Genomic DNA, 22,911 nt, shown 5'->3' on the forward strand with positions numbered 1-22,911 from the left:
AACTGTAAGCCGCGCAGCCTAACTGTAAGCCGCGCAGCCTAACTGTAAGCCGCGCAGCCTAACTGTAAGCCGCGCAGCCTAACTGTAAGCCGCGCAGCCTAACTGTAAGCCGCGCAGCCTAACTGTAAGCCCCGCAGCCTAACTGTAAGCCCCGCACCATTGGACGCGCTCATAGAATTCCCTATAGTGTCAGTGTTGTGCAGCACTACACACATGTACATCCAGCGCAAGGTGGTTTATTGGGGGATTGCTGCCTTTTTTGGTTTGTGTCTGATATTGTGGCCCAGCTCTATAGATGTGAATGAGGCTGAGCTGCAGTACCACACACAACCTGTGCAGGAAATGTTGTCACATAACAACTGAGCAATAGTATTTTTTTTTAAGAGTCCCACCAGTGTTGCTGGACAACATTACAGTCATCATTTCTTTGACCCTGCAGCCACTCACTGTCCTCAATAGTAATGATTTCATGGGGCCACTTGGCCATATTGGTCATACAATGGATGTACATGGCATCATCACTGCAAAGTTGTCAGGGGCCACCAGAATGGCAGGGGGTTTAATAAGTGTGTGATGGTTATTGCTTAAAGGGAACCTGTCACCTAGGAAAATGCTATTTACCTGCAGGCATACGGATAATATGCAGGAGAATAGCATTGTAATCCTGCCCGGCCACCTTACTGAAAGCTACCGGGAAAAAATAGACTTATTTCCTGCTGGAAGTCACCAGCTTGGGGTTGTGCACGGAGCAGCTACAGTGACAGCAGACCACCGTTCACTGTACTGTGAGCAGCGGCTGTAAACCCACCCTGGCACATTGATTGACAGCTCTCTCTGCACAGATGCGCGGCAGGCCCAGGGTGTGCTTACAGTTACTGCTCACAGGATAGTTAGGTGCTGTGAGTGGTGACTGTAGATGCTTCATTATAGTGGAAAGCCATTGGCTCCCAGGAGGAAATAAGTTAATTTTCTCCTGGTGGGCAGCATTGTATTGCTGTCCTGCAGATTAATTCTATATATCTGCAGGTGAATAACGTTTTCGGAGGTGACAGGTTTCCTTTAATTTTATAACATTTTCTGTTGCTAGGACACTTTCATAAAGGGGTAGTCTCAAAATCTAAATTCCGTTTCATTCTAAATCCCTGTCTATTTAGTGCCATAATCTAAACTATTTTTTTTTCCGCTACTTCCTTTTTGATGACTCTTCGCATGAGAATCCCAGTGCAAATGAAGCATCATCAGGGGGCAGAGGCTGTGGTCACTGCTGCAGCTTCTGCCCCCTCCCTGAGACAAAGCTTCATCAGTGACACTCTTTTCAGGGGCCGGGCATGTCCCAGCATGATGTGCGATGTGGTGCGCTGTGCGATGTGGTGCACTGTGCGATGCAGTGCGATGTGGTGCACTGTGCGATGTGGTGCACTGTGCGATGCAGTGCGATGTGGTGCACTGTGCGATGTGGTGCACTGTGCGATGTGGTGCACTGTGCGATGTGGTGCACTGTGCGATGCAGTGCGATGTGGTGCGATGTGGTGCACTGTGCGATGTGGTGCACTGTGCGATGTGGTGCACTGTGCGATGTGGTGCACTGTGCGATGTGGTGCACTGTGCGATGTGGTGCACTGTGCGATGTGGTGCACTGTGCGATGTGGTGCTCTGTGCGATGTGGTGCTCTGTGCGATGTGGTGCACTGTGCGATGTGGTGCACTGTGGTGCTCTGTGCGATGTGGTGCTCTGTGCGATGTGGTGCGCGGTGCGATGTGGTGCGCTGTGTGATGTCGTCGTGCGCTGTGTGATGTCGTCGTGCGCTGTGTGATGTCGTCGTGCGCTGTGTGATGTCGTCGTGCGCTGTGTGATGTCGTCGTGCGCTGTGTGATGTCGTCGTGCGCTGTGTGATGTCGTCGTGCGCTGTGTGATGTCGTCGTGCGCTGTGTGATGTCGTCGTGCGCTGTGTGATGCGGTGCGCTGTGTGATGTGCACGGTGTGATGTGGTGCACTGTGCGATGTGGTGTGGTGTGATGTGGTGCACTGTGCGATGTGGTGCACTGTGCGATGTGGTGCACTGTGCGATGTGGTGTGATGTGCGATGTGGTGCCCTGTGCGATGTGGTGCACTGTGCGATGTGGTGCTCTGTGCGATGTGGTGCACTGTGCGATGTGGTGCACTGTGGTGCTCTGTGCGATGTGGTGCTCTGTGCGATGTGGTGCGCGGTGCGATGTGGTGCGCTGTGTGATGTCGTCGTGCGCTGTGTGATGTCGTCGTGCGCTGTGTGATGTCGTCGTGCGCTGTGTGATGTCGTCGTGCGCTGTGTGATGTCGTCGTGCGCTGTGTGATGTCGTCGTGCGCTGTGTGATGTCGTCGTGCGCTGTGTGATGTCGTCGTGCGCTGTGTGATGTCGTCGTGCGCTGTGTGATGCGGTGCGCTGTGTGATGTGCACGGTGTGATGTGGTGCGCTGTGTGATGTGGTGCGCTGTGTGATGTGGTGCGCTGTGTGATGTGGTGCCCTGTGCGATGTGGTGCCCTGTGCGATGTGGTGCCCTGTGCGATGTGGTGCCCTGTGCGATGTGGTGCCCTGTGCGATGTGGTGCCCTGTGCGATGTGGTGCCCTGTGCGATGTGGTGCCCTGTGCGATGTGGTGCCCTGTGCGATGTGGTGCCCTGTGCGATGTGGTGCCCTGTGCGATGTGGTGCACTGTGCGATCTGGTGCGATGTGGTGCACTGTGCGATGTGGTGCACTGTGCGATGTGGTGCTCTGTGCGATGTGGTGCTCTGTGCGATGTGGTGCTCTGTGCGATGTGGTGCTCTGTGCGATGTGGTGCTCTGTGCGATGTGGTGCTCTGTGCGATGTGGTGCGCTGTGCGATGTGGTGCGCTGTGCGATGTGGTACGCTGTGCGATGTGGTGCTCTGCGATGTGGTGCTCTGTGCGATGTGGTGCTCTGTGCGATGTGGTGCGCTGTGCGATGTGGTGCGCTGTGCGATGTGGTGCGCTGTGCGATGTGGTGCGCTGTGCGATGTGGTGCGCTGTGCGATGTGGTGTGATGTGGTGCGCTGTGCGATGTGGTGTGATGTGGTGCGCTGTGCGATGTGATGTGGTGTGATGTGGTGCGCTGTGCGATGTGGTGTGATGTGGTGCGCTGTGTGATGTGGTGCGCTGTGTGATGTGGTGCGCTGTGTGATGTGGTGCGCTGTGTGATGTGGTGCCCTGTGTGATGTGGTGCGCTGTGTGATGTGGTGCGCTGTGTGATGTGGTGCGCTGTGTGATGTGGTGCGCTGTGTGATGTGGTGCACTGTGTGATGTGGTGTGATGTGCACTGTGCAATGTGGTGCACTGTGCGATGTGGTGCACTGTGCGATGTGCTGTGCGATGTGCGATGTGGTGCGCTGTGTGATGTCGTCGTGCGCTGTGTGATGTCGTCGTGCGCTGTGTGATGTCGTCGTGCGCTGTGTGATGTCGTCGTGCGCTGTGTGATGTCGTCGTGCGCTGTGTGATGTCGTCGTGCGCTGTGTGATGTCGTCGTGCGCTGTGTGATGTCGTCGTGCGCTGTGTGATGTCGTCGTGTGATGTCGTCGTGCGCTGTGTGATGTCGTCGTGCGCTGTGTGATGTCGTCGTGCGCTGTGTGATGTCGTCGTGCGCTGTGTGATGCGGTGCGCTGTGCGATGCTGTGCACGGTGTGATGTGGTGCACTGTGTGATGTGGTGCACGGTGTGATGTGGTGCCCTGTGCGATGTGGTGCCCTGTGCGATGTGGTGCCCTGTGCGATGTGGTGCCCTGTGCGATGTGGTGCCCTGTGCGATGTGGTGCCCTGTGCGATGTGGTGCCCTGTGCGATGTGGTGCCCTATGCGATGTGGTGCACTGTGCGATCTGGTGTGATGTGGTGCACTGTGCGATGTGGTGCACTGTGCGATGTGGTGCTCTGTGCGATGTGGTGCTCTGTGCGATGTGGTGCTCTGTGCGATGTGGTGCTCTGTGCGATGTGGTGCTCTGTGCGATGTGGTGCTCTGTGCGATGTGGTGCTCTGTGCGATGTGGTGCTCTGTGCGATGTGGTGCGCTGTGCGATGTGGTGCGCTGTGCGATGTGGTGCGCTGTGCGATGTGGTGCGCTGTGCGATGTGGTGCGCTGTGCGATGTGGTGCGCTGTGCGATGTGGTGCGCTGTGCGATGTGGTGCCCTGTGCGATGTGGTGCCCTGTGCGATGTGGTGCGCTGTGCGATGTGGTGCGCTGTGCGATGTGGTGCCCTGTGCGATGTGGTGCCCTGTGCGATGTGGTGCCCTGTGCGATGTGGTGCGCTGTGCGATGTGGTGTGATGTGGTGCACTGTGCGATGTGGTGTGATGTGGTGCACTGTGCGATGTGGTGTGATGTGGTGCGCTGTGCGATGTGGTGTGATGTGGTGCGCTGTGTGATGTGGTGCGCTGTGTGATGTGGTGCACTGTGTGATGTGGTGTGATGTGCACTGTGCGATGTGGTGCGCTGTGCGATGTGGTGCCCTGTGCGATGTGGTGCCCTGTGCGATGTGGTGCCCTGTGCGATGTGGTGCCCTGTGCGATGTGGTGCCCTGTGCGATGTGGTGCGCTGTGCGATGTGGTGTGATGTGGTGTGATGTGGTGCACTGTGCGATGTGGTGTGATGTGGTGCGCTGTGCGATGTGGTGTGATGTGGTGCGCTGTGTGATGTGGTGCGCTGTGTGATGTGGTGCGCTGTGTGATGTGGTGCACTGTGTGATGTGGTGTGATGTGCACTGTGCGATGTGCTGTGCGATGTGGTGCGATGTGCGATGTGGTGCGCTGTGCGATGTGGTGCGCTGTGCGATGTGGTGCGCTGTGCGATGTGGTGCGCTGTGTGATGTGGTGCGCTGTGTGATGTGGTGCACTGTGTGATGTAGTGCGCTGTGCGATGTGGTGCATTGTGCGATGTGGTGCGCTGTGCGATGTGGTGCGCTGTGTGATGTGGTGCACTGTGTGATGTGGTGCGCTGTGCGATGTGGTGCATTGTGCGATGTGCGCTGTGCGATGTGGTGCACTGTGTGATGTGGTGCGCTGTGTGATGTAGTGCGCTGTGCGATGTGGTGCGCTGTGCGATGTGCGCTGTGCGATGTGGTGCGCTGTGCGATGTGGTGCGCTGTGCGATGTGGTGCGCTGTGTGATGTGGTGCGCTGTGTGATGTGGTGCGCTGTGTGATGTGGTGCGCTGTGTGATGTGGTGCGCTGTAGTGCGCTGTGCGATGTGGTGCATTGTGCGATGTGCGCTGTGTGATGTGGTGCACTGTGTGATGTGGTGCACTGTGTGATGTGGTGCACTGTGTGATGTGGTGCACTGTGCGATGTGGTGCGCTGTGCGATGTGGTGCGCTGTGCGATGTGGTGCGCTGTGCGATGTGGTGCGCTGTGCGATGTGGTGCGCTGTGCGATGTGGTGCGCTGTGTGATGTGGTGCGCTGTGTGATGTGGTGCGCTGTGTGATGTGGTGCATTGTGTGATGTGGTGCGCTGTGCGATGTGCACAATGACAGTGTGCTCTCAGTTGCTGGCTCAGATCAGCAATAACGAGCCAGTAACAGCGCGCACTGTCAGAATACCTGGAGTGCGGAGACCACCGCTGCTCCCGTAAGTGGCGGTCACTGCTGCAGCCTCTTCTCCCTAACCATGCTTTGTTTTAGTATTCCAGCATGCACTGAATTTCTCAAATGAAGCGTCATCAAAAAGGAAGTAGGGAAAAAAAAAGAAAAGCAGATAGATAGTGTAGTTACGGAGGGATCGGGAATTTTTAATTCAAGTATATTAGAAAATAGTTTAGATTATGGCATTAAATGGATAGGGATTTAGAATGAAAAGTAATTTTGGATTTCGGACCACCTCTTTAACATCTCATCCATCCCCTTTTAATCCTGTTTTAAAGTTAGAGCTAATATTATGCGAGAGCTTGTTCTACGTTTTCTTTATTTAAATGGGGACAGTGTGGTTTTTACTCGGAGGGCCGTGCCATGCTGAGACGCTGCTGCATTCTCTTGCTGGGAGCTTCACTGCAGGGGCACGTTGGCATTACATAGTTCCTATTGATATCAGTGTGCTGCCATGTACAGCATGGACATTGCCGGGTCCTTCACCACAATTTTGTAGCCGATCTCTACTCCAGAACAGGGAAATTCTATTTCTCATGTTAGACCCGACTTCTTCCAGTAACCTAAACACTTTGAAAGTTGATAACTTTCCCTTGAAAGGACTAAGTGTTCACTGACAACTGCATATCAGCTCTGTCATTCAGCTGCCAAGAGAATTTCCATTTGAGAAAAGGGAAAGAAAACTTTAACCCATTGAAGTCTCAAAAATGATTGTAAACCAGCATGGACATATTAGATCTGAAGCCGCGCTGGTTCTATATTTCTGACTCTGTAGTTACTCCATATTTACAATATTAGCTATTTAGTATGTAAATCCTATCATACAAGTGCTGATTAGGTAGTTTTTCCCACTGCATTATCACCATAACACATCCCCAAAAAATGGAAACGAAGGACAAATATTTATCCAAAATATAAAAGCCTACTTAATTCCAATTTAAATAAAAAAAAATCCACAAAAATCCATGGCTACATTGGAGATAAAAAGTACACACGAGTGAGAGAAATATACAAAATATTACTAGGGTGCAGCCGAAAAGTCACATTATAAATGGGTAGGCACCTGAACAGAGATGCATGTATTTAATAATCAGAAAAGTCAAAGCATAATGCATCAGATCATAGATAGAAGACCATGAGGAAAGTTATCCAGAAATTAAAAGACTAAATTGTCATAGCGAATAGAATAAGTATTCTCACCCACTCCGAGTAAACCTGACAAGCGTTTCGCAAATGCTTCATCTCGGGCATTATTCTTTATGGCAACTTGTTTTTATATTTTGGATAAATATTTCTTCAGCATTTCCATTTTTTTTTCATTAGTGTGTGATAGTCATGGGTTAACAAGGCATGGCCATTAATGGTAGCTGATCAGGAAATTGAATGCAGTGTAGATGCAGAAAACCTTTTTACATCTTGTATACCTTTTAGTAATGTTTTATGTCTCCTGTAGGGCTGCAGTTGCTTGTGTGGGAGCATTTTATGAAAAGATGGGAAGGATGTTGGGAAGCTCATTCCATGAAACTGTGAATAATCTCCTAAAATCTCTAAAAAGCGCAGAGGTAAGTGCTGTGCGCCTGTTCATCTGTTTAGTAATATAATGTCCCAAGTAATGAAGGCGCAGTACATTCACATGTGTGGGTAAATGCCTCCTTATCCTTCTGTGGATGCACTAGCCCCAGCAGTGATGGATGATGCTTGAGATATCAGACGGCCGGAGGGCTGACGGAACAGGGAAGATATGTCAGTCGAGGATAGGAGGGGGGTAACGAATGGGGTCGGGCCGGGTTGCCAATTTGTCCATGATTTTTTGGAGTTGTTTTTTTTCTTCTGGTTTTCCAAAGTGTTCCTAAAAAATAGTTGACCGTCCATGATTTTTTATATCAGTTATCCAGAAAAACTAAAAAATTAAGTTGACAACCCTGGAGAGGAGGCTTTGCAAGTGCATCCCCTCACCCCCAATGCACTTGTAATATAATTAGCTTATGGAGTCAAAGCTTGATTTCTCTGTAATTGTACATCATATAGAGGTGTCTTCTTAAAGGGAACCCTTTCACCTTGGAAACAGTTATTCACCTGCACATATAAAGTTAATCTGCAGTTAAATGGTGTTACAGTGCGGCCATTGGCCACCACATGCGTTGGGCATAGTTATGGCTGTGTGACCAGCCCCCGCCATGTGGCCTCGCCTTTACAATAAGCTAAAAAGATAAGTTGCCTTCTGCTTGTTGTTCAGAAACGGTTTTTAGAAATCGATGTTTAACCTTTATTTTGGCAATTTACAGGGGCGAAGTGAAATCCTGATGAGCCTTCAAAAAGTTCTAAGTGGTCTTGGAGGGGCTGCAGCGTCCAGTCACAGAGACATCTACAAAAATACACGATCCCTTTTGACAGACAGATCCATGGCTGTTAGATGTGCAGTCGCCAAGGTAAGTCAGTGTATATTCTTTCCTTGTATTTCCACATACAGTCCTGAGTTTACGTCTGTAAACATAAGTGAATATTGATATCCGGAGCGCTCTCTGGTGACTGTGGCTTTAAGTAATAACGATCCACTAGAGCTTTAAATGTAATCTACAAGTGGGTCTGACCAAGCCAGATCCACATTTCACAGGACTGGTCGATTATTGACACTCTAAGGGTATGTGCACCTGATATATTTTTCAGGCATGTTAGCTCTGAAACCTGCCTGAAAAAAGCACTCTAAAAGTCCTCAAAATAATGAACATATACATTTCTACGTCAAAACAACTTGCTGTTCATAGTTTCAGGCTCCAACTAAAGAAAGGGAGCCCAAAAAGACAGACGGAAGATGCCTGGCTTCCATTGTAGCGTTAAAAACGGCACAAAATCCGCCAATGTTTTATGAAGCGGGCACCTCATAAAATAACAGTTCAGCTTAAAAATTTAGTAAAAGATAAGCATCATTCCGGTTATAGGCTGTAGAAATAAAAATGACTCTAAGGCCATGGTCATGCGATCAGTATTTGGTCAGTATTTTCCATCAGTATCTGAAATCCAAACCAGGAGTGGAACAATCAGAGGAAAAGTATAATAGAAACACGTCACCACTTCTGTATTTATCACCCACTCCTGGTTTTGGCTTACAAATACTGAGGTAAAATACTGATCGTGTGCACGTGGCCTTATTGCATCCTTCTGTCATGTATGTGTCATGTCTTACGTGGATTTGCATGAGATATGTGACCTAATAACACGTGGCATGTTTCTACAGTGCTTGCTGGAGCTTCAGAGCGAGGCCGTGTTCATGTGGACAGCGGAGCTGGAGAATGTGGCCACACTGTGCTACAAGGCGCTGGAAGGCTCAAACTATGGGGTCCGGGTCGCAGTATCCAAACTCCTGGGAACAGTAATGGCTACTGCTCTAATGCCAAAACAGGCAGCAGGTAGGCTTTGCAGTGAGAATCTGATGGCACATCATTCTGACTATTGTAAAGTTCATTCTCTTTAGTAAGTCTTATTTATCATAAAAAAAGTGGGTCAAAGGGGTTTTCCAGCCTGTTTAAAAAAAGTGACAGCAGGAAAGCAGTAAGGGTACTTTCACACTAGGTTCAGGTACCCGTTCAGTGGTCCCCATGAACCTACCATGAAATGGGATTCAGGCGTATGCACCAACGGGGCCCATAGACTGTAATGGTGCCGACAGAGTGAATGTGCGCTCTGACATGTATCATTTTCGGGCGTGTATGCCTAATGGAGGCGGACACTGAGACCCTGTCTACTAGTGTCTGCCTCCAGTCAGCATAGATGCCCAAAAATGATACATGTCAGAGCGCACGTTCACTCTGTCGGCACCATTATAGTCTATGGCCCGATCGGGTTATACGTCCGAATCATGTTTTGTGGGGGGTTCGGACGTAAGCCCTGACGGGACCACTGAACGGGTACCTGAACCCAGTGTGAAAGTATCCTAAGCCATGGGGATAAAAAGAAAAGCTCTGGCCTCTCCACTGCAGTGCTGCAGTTCCAATAATCTCCGCTTGTGTAGAAGTGATGGCGTCTCGATTACCAGCCTCCTGATCCTGCAGCCAATCAGTGGTTAGGTGACTGGTGGTAGTGATACCATCCGGTGTAGACCGTCAGTACGGCAGCACTGGAGTGTGAAGTGGATTCCCAGGGCGAGTATATTTTCTTATTTACTTTAATCCCCATGGCAGTTTTTTATACGAGCCACTTTGCTAACTGTAAAACTTACAAATCCTTGTATGATGATGATATATTTGCAGCATAAATAATCCCAAATATTTTAATGATAAACTTGACTGTTATTTCTTTAGTACAAATCCTCATTTCTCTGCTACCCCACAAAATCTTGGCTACCACTATGGCTCCATTCTGCGTATGGCTCCTATTCAGGCCGATTGTAGTAGTAAGCTGCTGTATATAAGGGGATACTAACAAAATGGAGCAGCAGAACTATATCAAGTATTATACTAAAATATTCATTGTTTTATGCTGCTGGTTTTTTAGAAAGCGTAGTTAGACTTAAATTATAGAGATGAAAAGGCAGATGAATATGGTTGGAGATTTACACCTGAAAACAGCTGTATTACGGACTGATGCATACAGTCCTGATGAAGGCAGGAGCCAAAACCTGCTTTGGGGTGGACGCCATTCTCTTGGGGAGCTCTCTCACATTAAGTGCATGTCTCCTGCAGCCTTAGTCATTAACCCAGCAGGTACTCTATTAGGGATGATAATAATTGCTGTCTATTCTTATAGATGAGGATGTAGGGATCATGGTATCGATACACAATTATCATTGAGGTTACCTCCTCATTTATTGGGACTACCCACTCAATATTCATATATGTCTTTATGTTATATGCCCATTCTACTCTTGTATTATCTTGTCTTTCTCCCCCGATTTTATATTACCCTTTGATACTGTTCCTACTATTGTGTGTCCTCTTTTCTTCCTTTGTAACCCCCCCCCACCATTGGCTTGAACTTTAATAAAATACATTTTTTAACAATATGTATTATGGACTCTCTGGCCTGCTATCTTCTATTCTACTTTGACAACTACCATTGTAGATAAACATTTTTCAGCTTCCATGTAAGGTCCGTGTGATGACCCAAGCCTTCTTCTATGTTTTCGTGATTTTTCACTGGTTTTACCAGTGAACAGTCTGACATCTCTGTTTTGAGTCCACCTTATATTTTTTTTTTACTGTTTTATTTTAATTACTAAAGTGATGCGCCAGAATGTGAAAAAAGCCACATTAGAGGAGGTGCTGGAGCTGATGGCAACCGGATTTCTGCGAGGAGGTTCTGGATTCCTTAAAAGTGGCGGAGAAATGCTGAAGGGTGGAGGATCTATTAGTAGAGAAGTCCGAGTTGGCGTTACACAGGTTAGTAAAAGGCTTCCACATGCATGGCTATTTCTTTGTTTGGAACGGGACCAGACGCACTCATCCACATGAGTGGTAAATGTTTGGGCCTTTACACCAGGGATACATAACCTTATTAGCTGAGATGGCCACATTGTCATATGAACAAAAAAAAAACCCTTGATGGCTAATACCATCTGAGACATTTATAGCAGTGTACCATGTATCAAATGTACAAGCTATAAATATCTGATAGATACAAGTTCCTTTTGAGAAGTTCCACCTATAAGGAGAATTGGGGTCCTCTTCTCCCCCAGTCATTACACCAGGGAGAAGGGTGGCCATGCATGTCTCTCACCATTAAAGCTTTCACAAACTATGATGGAGACGGCCACCTCTAACTGATATACTCCTTTATGGAGCACTAAACAGGCGTCAGGGGACCTCACTCTCCCAATCTATGGGTGCCCAGAAATTGCTACAAAGTGCTCCATTAATGCTTGTCCGTCACTCCTCAGCCCTCCGACTTGGAAGCTACATGTGAGGATCACGCACACAAGCATTTCCATGGCAGGATTGTTGGGGGCCATACAGAATGGCAATGTGGGATGTGCACATTCACGTTTGGCAAACTTTATAACTATTAGACTATTATGTCGTAGCCACTTGATGAATAGGAAGTGGACAGTAAAGAATACGAAGAGACTAAAATGAGAGTGTATTTGCTCCTATTGCTGATGCCCTCTTCTCTCCCTTCTTCATAGGCATATGTGGTGTTTGTCACAGCGTTAGGAAGGCAATGGCTGGAACGCAATTTTGCCACGTTTCTCTCCCATGTACTTGACCTGGTGTCACATCCTCGTGCTACACAGACTCACGTGGAGGCCGTCTACTCCAGGAGATGCGTGTCCTTTATCCTAAGAGCCACTGTTGGCAGCTTGTTGGGAGAAAAAGCTCAAAATGCAGCAGCTAAAGAAATCTGTCAGGCTATCGCCAAGCAAATGAAATCTGTCGGTAAGAAATCTAGAATTATTTTTCTCTAATCAGGCTTTCTCGTATGGAGCCTCCAAAAATGTCAACCCTTTCCGTACAGTGTTTCATCCATTATCTCTAGTAAAACTACACAGCAGACCTAGAATATTCATTTTTTTTTCTATTGGCCTTTTTTGCAGAGGCTGTTGTAAATGATGCCAACAATGAGAATAAAGTCGGTGCTGCGGATGTGTCTGCCAGTCAGCATGTAATGGTATGTGCTCTCCAGGAGCTGGGAAGCCTTGTGCAAAGTCTGAACTCTACAGCATCTCCTCTTATACAGGAGCCATCCATAGGTAACTGGTCAGCCCCGTGGCATGCATATGTTCTTTGTACCTTGCATACGTAACCATGTTTGCTCCATCTCTGTCTTATACATAGGGCTCCTGGATACTGTCACCTCAGTGCTGCTGCACCCCAGCATGGCGGCAAGGCTGGCTGCTGCATGGTGCTTGCGGTGTGTTGCTGTGGCACTACCCTTCCAGCTCACTCCGCTCTTGGACAGATGTGCAGAGAGACTTAATAACCTTAAAAATTCACCTGAAGCCGTCAGTGGGTACAGCTTTGCTATGGCTGCTCTGCTTGGAGGGGTACATCAGTGCCCCTTGGGTATTCCTCACTCCAAGGGAAAGGTAAGGAAATTGCATCTTACCCCATTCTAGAGATAAAAGGTTGTTGCTTAAATATGCTTCGTTTCCCATTTCAAAGGTCTGGGTCCTAAGTTCTTGTTGGGATAATCAATACTGTAATTTGAGTTCATTGATGCCTTGACCATGCTAGAAGTTCTCATATAACGATCCCTGATAATACTATAAGGTCGCGGGGTGGGGGGAATCTCTACTCCTATTAGTGACCCTATTTGCCAATAACCCCCCCAACATAGAATAAACAAGTATTTTTGATTGATGCAATTGTGCCTGGTTATGACGTGGTCTGGAATAGATGTCCAGCTAACAAGATTTTGTTTTGTATGACCAGCCTATTAATAAAGCCCTAAACAATGTTTATGATTTATGGACTGTGCACTGACCAGAAGCTAATTACAGTCCTTATAAAAGGAAAGAAAAATGCTTCCATCTCAAGTAATTCTGCGCTACATGATCAGCTTGATTCATTGAAATTAGTGCAGGGGAAAAGAGATTGCATCTAATTGATATGGAGAGCAGCCCTGTGTTCTTTGCCCAGGCTGTGAGATCTCCTACATTGCATCTTAACACTGGTGCCAGATTGTCTGCAGTTTACTATATATGTAGATATATTTTTCATACAGCGTATATCAATGCATGCCTAAGGTTGAGATTAAAGACCTTCTTCTATAAGAGCATTTTTTTTCTCCTCCTTTTATAGATGGTAGTGAGTATAGCTGAGGACCTGCTCCGCACAGCATCGCAGAACAGCAGGCTTTCTCTGCAGCGCACACAGGCCGGCTGGTTGCTCCTTGGCGCTCTGATGACCTTGGGTAACTGCACTCTGGCATCTGTGCCATCCACACTAGTATACCATCTAAAGTGACCCTCCACCCTGGCACTAAAAAGTGACCATACATCTCATGTATAGTTGCCCTACCTGGTGCCATCCATTTGCCTCCAACTATTTCCTCTGCCCAGTTTGGTGTTCCATATCTCCTGCCTCCGAGGTGGTCACAGCAGTGGCGGTGGTAAATGTAAACCACAACTTCAGTGTCTTTCTTATCCCGTCTCACAGGAAGTGCTGGGGAAGTGTGGTTTAGACTTACAACTGTGCCTAATGACCCTGCGGCGGCCATGCTGGAAGCAGGTGGGAAGGAATGCCGATCTGATTGGAGGAGGCAGCGTGAGGCAAATGGAGGTGATCAGATAGTGTGATTATACCTGAGGAAGGTAGTCACTGTCAGTGCAAGGATATTTGGTCACTTTAAGGGTGCAGCCAGACAACCTTATAAATCGGATGTGCTGTGGACAGTCCAAACATTGCTCTCCTATCTCGGTCCGATTTATATGGCTGTCTGACTGCGCACTAATACTACTTAAGACTGTAAAAATGACTAATACGGACTGTATAGTTTATATTTATGTGAACAAAAGTTTCCTTAATTCTTATCCAAAATGTATTCTTTAATATATAGGCTCTTATATCTGCAGTGTGCAATAACAGAACACGTTATTCTCCAGGTCCCTCTGTTGTACGATACCATCTCCCTAAAATGCTTCTGCTATGGAGAAATGTCTTCCCTCGTTCCTTAAAAGAGTTGGAGGCTGAAAAAGCGCGAGGAGACTCTTTTACGTGGCAGGTGACTCTGGAGGGCCGTGCTGGAGCACTTTGTGGTAAAAATCTCCTTTTTAATGGCTGATTTCTTTATGACATCTAAGAACAACTATTTCTGTGGAGCAATTAAATGTTTCTTAGATGTCCCCAGTTCATATCTCAATACCCTCTGCTGCTTCATCTCTTCAGGTTTAGGCCAACGGGAGTGCTGGGAGTCAGATTCACGCCAATCTGATATTAATGGCATATATATATAGATCTAGCTGTCTTTTTGTCTGTCTGCCTACATATTTATATATCTGTGTGCACAGTAACTAACTTTGGAGGACATTTTTCTCTCCAGCTATGCGCAGTTTTGTAGCTCATTGCCCGGAGCTTCTTACGGAGGACGTGATCAGGAAGCTGATGACTCCCATTGAGTGCGCTATGACCATGATGTCTCAGTAAGTAAAGTATTCACTAGGGGGCTGTTCACTGTTTTAGATTTTGGGTATAGAACATCTATAAATTTTGGTTTTCATATTCCACACTTCCTACCAGTCCCCACTCAATGGATGATGTCCTGACTACCTTGCTGTGTAAGGCTGCATTTTGTTAATGTCATGTTCACATGTCCAATTCTTAACAAAATCCTTCTATGTTCCACCTGCAATTCATGTAAATAGGGTGTCATATACTCTGTTAATGCACTCATGAATATACCTGCATAAAGTAAGGATCACACCAAGGATTTACAGGTGAGAATCCGCAGATGAACCTCATTACAGTGGATAATCTACATGTAACTCCACTTGCCAATCTGCATCAGAAATTCAATTTTCCACTGTGGATTTCTAAAAAAATCCTTCTTTGGCATATCCAAATGTTCTGTTCTCCTTAGATTGTAAGGTGGTTTTTAACGTGTGTGTTTCTGATATCGTACCATTGTTCTCCTGACTTACAGCATCTTGACTGTGATTAAAGCTCATGGTGCCCACCTAAAGGCGAGTGCTGCTATGGTCCGTCTCCGACTCTACGACATTTTGGCTTTGTTACCCCCAAAGACATATGAAGGTGAGGACATTTTAACAGTTCTTTTGGCCTGTTCCGTAGGTAATGGCCCAAATTTATCAAAGTGTTTTTGTTATAACAAACAACATTCAATTCATCAATGTGTTTTTTGGCATTGAATCTTTTTTAAAAAAAAAAGTGAAAAATTTGGTTTACAACATTTTAAAATCAAGAAAATGTACTAATCGGAGTAAGGGAAGATGGCACAAATTTTATGGCAATCTGCTTTTACCTATGGCAGACAGAGCGGAAAGATTGTTTTGGGCAACAATATATAAAAAATATACAAAAGTCTAGTTACACTTGAAATTATGAGATCTATTCTGAGATAGTTGGAATCATTCGGGAATAATTAGATAAGTGTCTTTGGTTGGGGGCTGTTAAACATGTAAATCCAAATAAGACTTGCATTATAACTTTCTACTTTATTTCTGTCTAACATCAAAGACTTTCTGATTGTAACTTTTAGGAAACTTTAATGTGCTTCTTCGGGAACTTGTGGCTGAATTTACCTTGACAGACAACTCTTCTAACACTACCACGTCTTTACTGCGCTCCCTGTGTCACTACGATGACAGCGTTCTGCTGGGCTCTTGGCTGCAGGAGACAGACCACAAGTCAATTGAAGACCAGGTAAGGGAATATATCAAAACCAAAAAAATAACCAAAAACAAGTACTTCAAATACAGAAAGTTCAATATCTTTGTAAATGAATGAACTTACTTACCTATACATACGGTATGGTGGCACCTAGTCTCAGAACCCTTGATCACTACGTAAGATATGTGTACTGTTGTTTGTTTGGGGGACCGACTAGATATAGGGCTGAGTCTATTATAATAGATACATGCTGTTTATAATGTGTATTATGTTTCAAGTTCTGACGTTTCTGGAATCCCTTTGTGCAGCTACAACCCAACAGTGCGTCTGGAAGTGGCGCTCTAGAGCATGACCCCTCCTCTATCTACCTTCGGATCCCAGCGGGTGAGGCTGTGCCAGGACCACTGCCTCTTGGTGTTTCGGTCATTGACGCCTCAGTAGCCCTCTTTGGTGTTGTTTTCCCTCATGTGTCATTCAAGCACAGGTTAGTATGGTAATAGAAGTTGGCTTTATTTAAATCCTGTAGCCTGTACTAATTTTAAAGGCGTCGTCCAGTGAAAACAAGTTCTCACCTATCCACTGGATAACCTGCTGATCTTTGGGTGTCCCACCGATGGACCCACACCGAACTGTAGATCGGGAAACTTTTATTCCTGACCGTTCATTCTCTGTGGGGCTGCCGAAAAAGCTGAGTGCAGAGCTCAGCAGCCCCTTAGGCAGTGAAACAGCAATCAGGCTTGTGCACTGCTGCCCCATTATAATGGGGATAAAGGTGCACTGTTCTTTGATGTTGGGCTTGATTCACTGTGTCCACATAAGAAGTATGTAGCTTTCAAATTGTGCTATCTGCATAGTGCACTAAGCATTACTCTATTCCCTTTTAGCATTTGTGTTATGTAACATTTTGGAAAATATAAAACGTAAAGAAGTGTTTTTTCAATAGAAATTATCTGATTTTCTTTTTTTAAAATGCTCTTTTCTGCCGATTGGTGCAAGTCCGAAGAGTTGGAGCCCCGCAGATCTACAAGTTATAACCTATGTGGTTAGGTGATCACTTATTTGCACTGGACAACTTACTCTTTGCAGTTTGCACTGTTTGGAAAGTTCCTGCATACCCTCATTTTGTGAATGATGAGTGCAGTGTACCCACTATCATACTGCACCCAGAACTGGCACTGTTTACACTATGTGCGTATCTAAATGAAGATAACTAAGAAAATGACTTGTACAGTCATGGCCAAAAGTTTTGAGAATGACACCAAAATTATATTTTCACATGATCTGCTGGCCTCTGGTTTTTATTAGTGTTTGTCTGATGTTTTTATCACATACAGAAATATAATTGCAATCATATTATGAGTACCAATAGGTTATATTGACAGTTAGAATGAGTTAATGCAGCAAGTCAATATTTGCAGTGTTGCCCCTTCTTCTTCAAGACCTCTGTAATTCTCCCTGGCATGCTCTCAATCAACTTTTGGACCAAATCCTGACTGATAGCAGTCCATTTTTGCATAATCAATGCTTTCATTTTGCCAGAATTTGTTGGTTTTTGTTTGTCCACCCATCTCTTGATGATTGACCACAAGTTCTCAATGGGATTAAGATCTGGGGAGTTTCCAGGCCATGGACCCAAAATCTCTATGTTTTGTTCCATGAGCCATTTAGTTATCACCTTTGCTTTATGGCAAGGTGCTCCATCATGCTGGAAAACGCATTGTTGGGCGCCAAACTGCTCTTGGACGGTTGGGAGAAGTTGCTCTTGGAGGACATTCTGGTACCATTCTTTATTCATGGCTGTGTTTTTAAGCAAGACTGTGAGTGAGCCGATTCCCTTGGCTGAGAAGCAACCCCACACATGAATGGTTTCAGGATGCTTTACAGTTGGCATGAGACAAGACTGGTGGTAGCGCTCACCTCTTCTTCTCCGAATAAGCTGTTTTCCAGATGTCCCAAACAATCGAAAAGGGGATTCATCAGAGAAAATGACTTTGCCCCAGTCCTCAGCAGTCCACTCCCTGTACCTTTTGCAGAATATCAGTCGGTCCCTGATGTTTTTTCTGGAGAGAAGTGGCTTCTTTGCTGCCCTCCTTGAAACCAGCCCTTGCTCAAAGAGTCTCCGCCTCACAGTGCGTGCAGAAGCACTCACACCAGCCTGCTGCCATTCCTGAGCAAGCTCGGCACTGCTGGTAGTCCGATCCCGCAGCTGAAACAGTTTTAAGATACGGTCCTGGCGCTTGCTGGTCTTTCTTGGGCGCCCTGGAGCCTTTTTGACAATAATGGAAGCTCTCTCCTTGAAGTTCTTGATGATGCGATAGATTGTTGACTGAGGTGCAATCTTTGTAGCTGCGATAATCTTCCCTGTTAGGCCATTTTTGTGCAGTGCAATGATGGCTGCACGTGTTTCTTTAGAGATAACCATGGTTAACTGAAGAGAAACAATGATACCAAGAACCAGCCTCCTTTTAAAGTGTCCAGTGATGTCATTCTTACTTAATCATGACTGATTGATCGCCTGCCCTGTCCTCATCAACACCCACACCTGTGTTAATGGATCAATCACTAAAACGATGTTAGCTGCTCCTTTTAAGGCAGGACTGCAATGATGTTGAAATGTGTTTTGGGGATTAAAGTTCATTTTCTGGGCAAATATTGACTTTGCAAGTACAGTAATTGCTGTTAAGCTGATCACTCTTTGACATTCAGGAGTATATGCAAATTGCCATTACAAAAAATGAAGCAGTAAACTTTGGAAAAATTACTATTTGTCTCATTCTCAATACTTTTGGCCATGACTGTACTTATATGTGGCTGATATCTGCAAGTGCTGCATTTGTATTGGTGAGTTATAGCCTGCTATAATCTGTGATTTGACTTTTGCGAACATCTATTGTATTTTTGCCCTGAGCCAGACACACCTAGATACAGATGTAGCAGAGTTGGTTGCCTTTTTTCACCACTGTTCGCAACATCACAGATTTTCCATAGCTTTGCAGGTAAACTTGCTCTACCACCATGGTGTAGCAATGCTACAGACTTAGGTGGCTATCAGCACGAAACCACGCATGGAGCTCCTGTTCAGACAACTGTCATACTGCTCTGCATAAATTGTACATTTAGTGTAAGGAATGGGATTGGATCTCGTCAAACAAAGCAGGAAAACCTAGATCAACAAAACATTCTGGAAAGGTTTTCTTGATTTGTTTTCATCGCTTTTTGGCACCTTGGAGAACTGTATTACGGCTGTCTGAATGCAGCTTTACTCAGATACTCTTCATGTCCTGATGGCATCGGAGAGTTTGTATATGAAATAAAATGTGTTAATTTCTGCAGTAAGGTTCTGATTCTAATAAAACTTTTGGCCTTGTTTTCTAGATTACAAATGCTGGACCATTTTGCAGAGTGCGTGAAGCAGGCGAAGGGAGTCCGGCAGCAGTCCGTGCAGCTCAACATCTTCACAGCAGTGCTCAGCGCTCTCAAGGTATAGACCTGAGCAGTGCGGAGCTGGGTGAAATATCCTAATTGTGTTTCTAAAATGATTCTTTGCAATTTGCTGTCTTAGGCCACGTTCACACGTTCAGTATTTGGTCAGTAATTCACATCAGTATCTGTAAGCCAAAACCAGGAGCGGGTGATAAATACAGAAGTGGTGACGTGTTTCTCTTATACTTTTCCTCTGATTGTTCCCCTCTTGATTTTGACTTATAAATACTGATGTAAAATGCTGACCAAATACTGAACATGTGAACGTGGCCTTAAAATTGCTCTTGAAAGGGACTGTTCACACCAAGCATTGTTGCTCTCCGCACTCTTAGTGTGGCCAAACAATTTGGTGCACCTTCCCACCTACTTGTATTGCAGATAGATGGAAAATAAGTTGTTGGGAAGGTGCAGTTAATTATTTGGCCACACCAAGGGTGCACCGAGCACCTGTGCTTGGTATGAACATTTTGTGATGACAGACTTACTTTAATGCATGTAAAGCTCTGTAGTGTGCCATTTAAGGTTTAATGTAGCCTTCAATCTAATTGGATACTTACTATGGATTCTTATCCTTTATCATGGTACCTACCTTACCTCAAGTCTTCTTTCAATGCATCTCTAAAATATTCTTCTCTTTGTCGTTTTTTCATTTTTGTTTGATCCAGACCCCATATTGTATTTGGTTCTTAATGCCACTTATCTATTAAACTTAAAGTATTTTTTTTATATTTTTCATCAGAATTATATATCATGGCGTATACACTGATTCTATATTTTCTTACTGACTGTTTTAATACTAGATGTTATAACATTAATATTGAATCATAAAGCTATTATATTCTTTATTGTCTTATGATTAGGGTCTGGCAGAGAACAAAAGCTCACTGGGTCCAGAAGAAGTCCGAAAATCTGCTTTGACTTTGGTTATGGGTGCCTTGGATAATCCTAACCCGATCCTGAGATGTGCCGCTGGAGAGGCTTTGGGCAGAATGGCTCAAGTGGTTGGAGAGGCAACATTTATTGCCAGAATGGCCCAATTTAGCTTTGACAAGTGAGTCAATGAGATCTGGGGGGTCTGCAGTGAGAAAAAGAGCTGACTCTAGGAACTATGTAAGCAATTATTGCCACTGCATTGCTTTTCATTTGGAAAAGGGAATAAATTAATTTTATATTACAAGGACCCACACCATGATTACCATCATATTACAAAAAAATCACACCATCATTACCATCATATTACAAGGACCCACACCATCATTCCCATCGTATTACAAGGACCCAGACCATGATTACCATCATATTACAAGGACCCACACCATGATTACCATCATATTACAAGGACCCACACCATGATTGCCATCATATTACAAGGACCCACTCCATGATTACCATCATATTACAAGGACCCACACCATCATTACCATCGTATTACAAGGACCCACACCATCATTACCATCATATTACAAGGACCCACACCATCATTACCAGCGTATTACAAGGACCCACTCCATGATTACCATCATATTACAAGGATCCACACCATCATTACCATCATATTACAAGGACCCACACCATCATTGCCATCATATTACAAGGACCCACACCATCATTGCCATCATATTACAAGGACCCACACCATCATTGCCATCATATTACAAGGACCCACTCCATGATTATCATCATATTACAAGGACCCACTCCATGATTACCATCATATTACAAGGACCCACTCCTTGATTACCATCATATTACAAGGACCCACTCCATGATTACCATCATATTACAAGGACCCACTCCATGATTACTATCATATTACAAGGACCCACTCCATGATTACCATCATATTACAAGGACCCACTCCATGATTACCATCATATTACAAGGACCCACTCCATGATTACCATCATATTACAAGGACCCACTCCATGATTACCATCATATTACAAGGACCCACTCCATGATTACCATCATATTACAAGGACCCACTCCATGATTACCATCATATTACAAGGACCCACTCCATGATTACAATCATATTACGAGGACCCACTCCATGATTACCATCATATTACAAGAACTCACACCATCATTACCATCGTATTACAAGAACTCACACCATCATTACCATCGTATTACAAGAACTCACACCATTATATTTCAAGGACCCACACCATCATTACCATCATATTACAAGAACCCACGTTGTTACCTAAGGCATATTGGCATTTTCTTTATTGAAGTGGTCTGCAGTCTATATTTTTATACTAAATGTCTTCCCTTTATTTTAGGGTGTTACTCAAAAGTATGATTGTTAATAGGGTATATCCTGTTTTTTTGTTTTACTAATCTAGGCTGAAGTCGGCTCGGGATGTGGTATCCAGAACGGGCCACTCACTTGCGCTTGGCTGCTTGCACCGGTATGTTGGAGGTATCGGGTCAGGGCAGCATCTGAAGACCAGCGTCAGCATTCTCCTGGCACTTGCTCAGGATGGCACTTCACCAGAAGTTCAGGTAAGAAAATATCATATTCAAGTGCTTGATTATGTGACTTGGTGTTTTCATTGTGTCCATTGTTTAGGAATGTGTTAACTTGCAGATCTTCAATTTAGAACCTTTTTTCTAATTTCTGCCCAGACTTGGTCTCTGCATTCACTTGCACTCATCGTGGATTCTAGTGGTCCGATGTATCGAGGTTATGTGGAGCCAACACTTTCCTTAGTGCTTACATTGCTGCTGACGGTCCCGCCGTCACATACAGAAGTGCATCAGTGCTTGGGTCGGTGTTTGGGTGCAATCATAACAACTGTGGGTCCGGAGCTGCAAGGCAAGTATGGGATAGGAGGTCTGCAGGTTGCCCAGTCACATAGGGGGATTTCCATTTTAAAAAGTGATGCTTCACTCCATGGTTAGTGGGGGTACAACATCTGGGACTCCAACAATCCAGAGAATGAAAGGGCCACAGCATTGATGTAGTACTGCGGCCCCTTCACTATTTTTTTTCTGCCCTCAGCCACAAAGCTGTATTGGAAACTTCCCCCATTCAAGCTATTGAGGGAGATTTTAAAATGTTGATGTGATGTGACAACAGCACTGCGGCCTCATTAATTACTGGGTCATTTCAGGTCTTTGGTGCCCTAATCCTAGTGATATATCATCACTTTATAACATGAGAATACCTCTTGGGATGTCATGATCGTAGCATGTAATGGGATGTAAATGAAGAGGTAATACATTTCTTGTTTGTAGTTTTTTTTTTCCATCCAGAATCGGTTGTATTTTTTGCAATTACTATATCATAGAATAATAATAATAAACTATATTCCCTTATAGGTAACGGGCCAACAATATCTACCATTCGATCATCGTGTCTTGTGGGCTGTGCAATCATGCAGGATCACTCAGACTCACTAGTCCAGGCTGCTGCCATCTCCTGCCTTCAGCAGCTTCACATGTTTGCCCCTCGTCACGTCAACTTGTCAAGTTTGGTGCCTTGTCTCTGTGTAAGTTTACATTTTCGTAACATGAAAATTGCAC

At 45.4% G+C, this 22,911-nt stretch overlaps 1 protein-coding gene across 1 annotated transcript in view; it reads left to right on the forward strand.

The window, feature by feature from the left end:
* The window catches only part of HEATR5B (HEAT repeat containing 5B), a 67,345-nt gene that overhangs the window by 7,407 nt on the left and 37,027 nt on the right, over positions 1 to 22,911 (forward strand). The window contains exons 4-21 of the mRNA XM_073672625.1: positions 7,068 to 7,176; positions 7,900 to 8,043; positions 8,850 to 9,021; positions 10,832 to 10,989; positions 11,733 to 11,982; positions 12,141 to 12,296; positions 12,382 to 12,632; positions 13,348 to 13,459; positions 14,151 to 14,303; positions 14,588 to 14,687; positions 15,188 to 15,297; positions 15,764 to 15,927; positions 16,203 to 16,378; positions 19,270 to 19,375; positions 20,238 to 20,428; positions 21,729 to 21,888; positions 22,012 to 22,201; positions 22,708 to 22,877. Coding sequence (XP_073528726.1) covers positions 7,068 to 7,176; positions 7,900 to 8,043; positions 8,850 to 9,021; positions 10,832 to 10,989; positions 11,733 to 11,982; positions 12,141 to 12,296; positions 12,382 to 12,632; positions 13,348 to 13,459; positions 14,151 to 14,303; positions 14,588 to 14,687; positions 15,188 to 15,297; positions 15,764 to 15,927; positions 16,203 to 16,378; positions 19,270 to 19,375; positions 20,238 to 20,428; positions 21,729 to 21,888; positions 22,012 to 22,201; positions 22,708 to 22,877 — 2,872 coding nt within the window. The remainder of the gene's footprint in view (positions 1 to 7,067; positions 7,177 to 7,899; positions 8,044 to 8,849; positions 9,022 to 10,831; positions 10,990 to 11,732; positions 11,983 to 12,140; positions 12,297 to 12,381; positions 12,633 to 13,347; positions 13,460 to 14,150; positions 14,304 to 14,587; positions 14,688 to 15,187; positions 15,298 to 15,763; positions 15,928 to 16,202; positions 16,379 to 19,269; positions 19,376 to 20,237; positions 20,429 to 21,728; positions 21,889 to 22,011; positions 22,202 to 22,707; positions 22,878 to 22,911) is intronic.

The sequence above is a fragment of the Phyllobates terribilis genome, unplaced genomic scaffold (assembly GCF_046119375.1).
Source record: "Phyllobates terribilis strain yellow unplaced genomic scaffold, ASM4611937v1 Scaffold_3__8_contigs__length_932513732, whole genome shotgun sequence".
In the NCBI taxonomy this organism is placed as follows: domain Eukaryota; kingdom Metazoa; phylum Chordata; class Amphibia; order Anura; family Dendrobatidae; genus Phyllobates; species Phyllobates terribilis.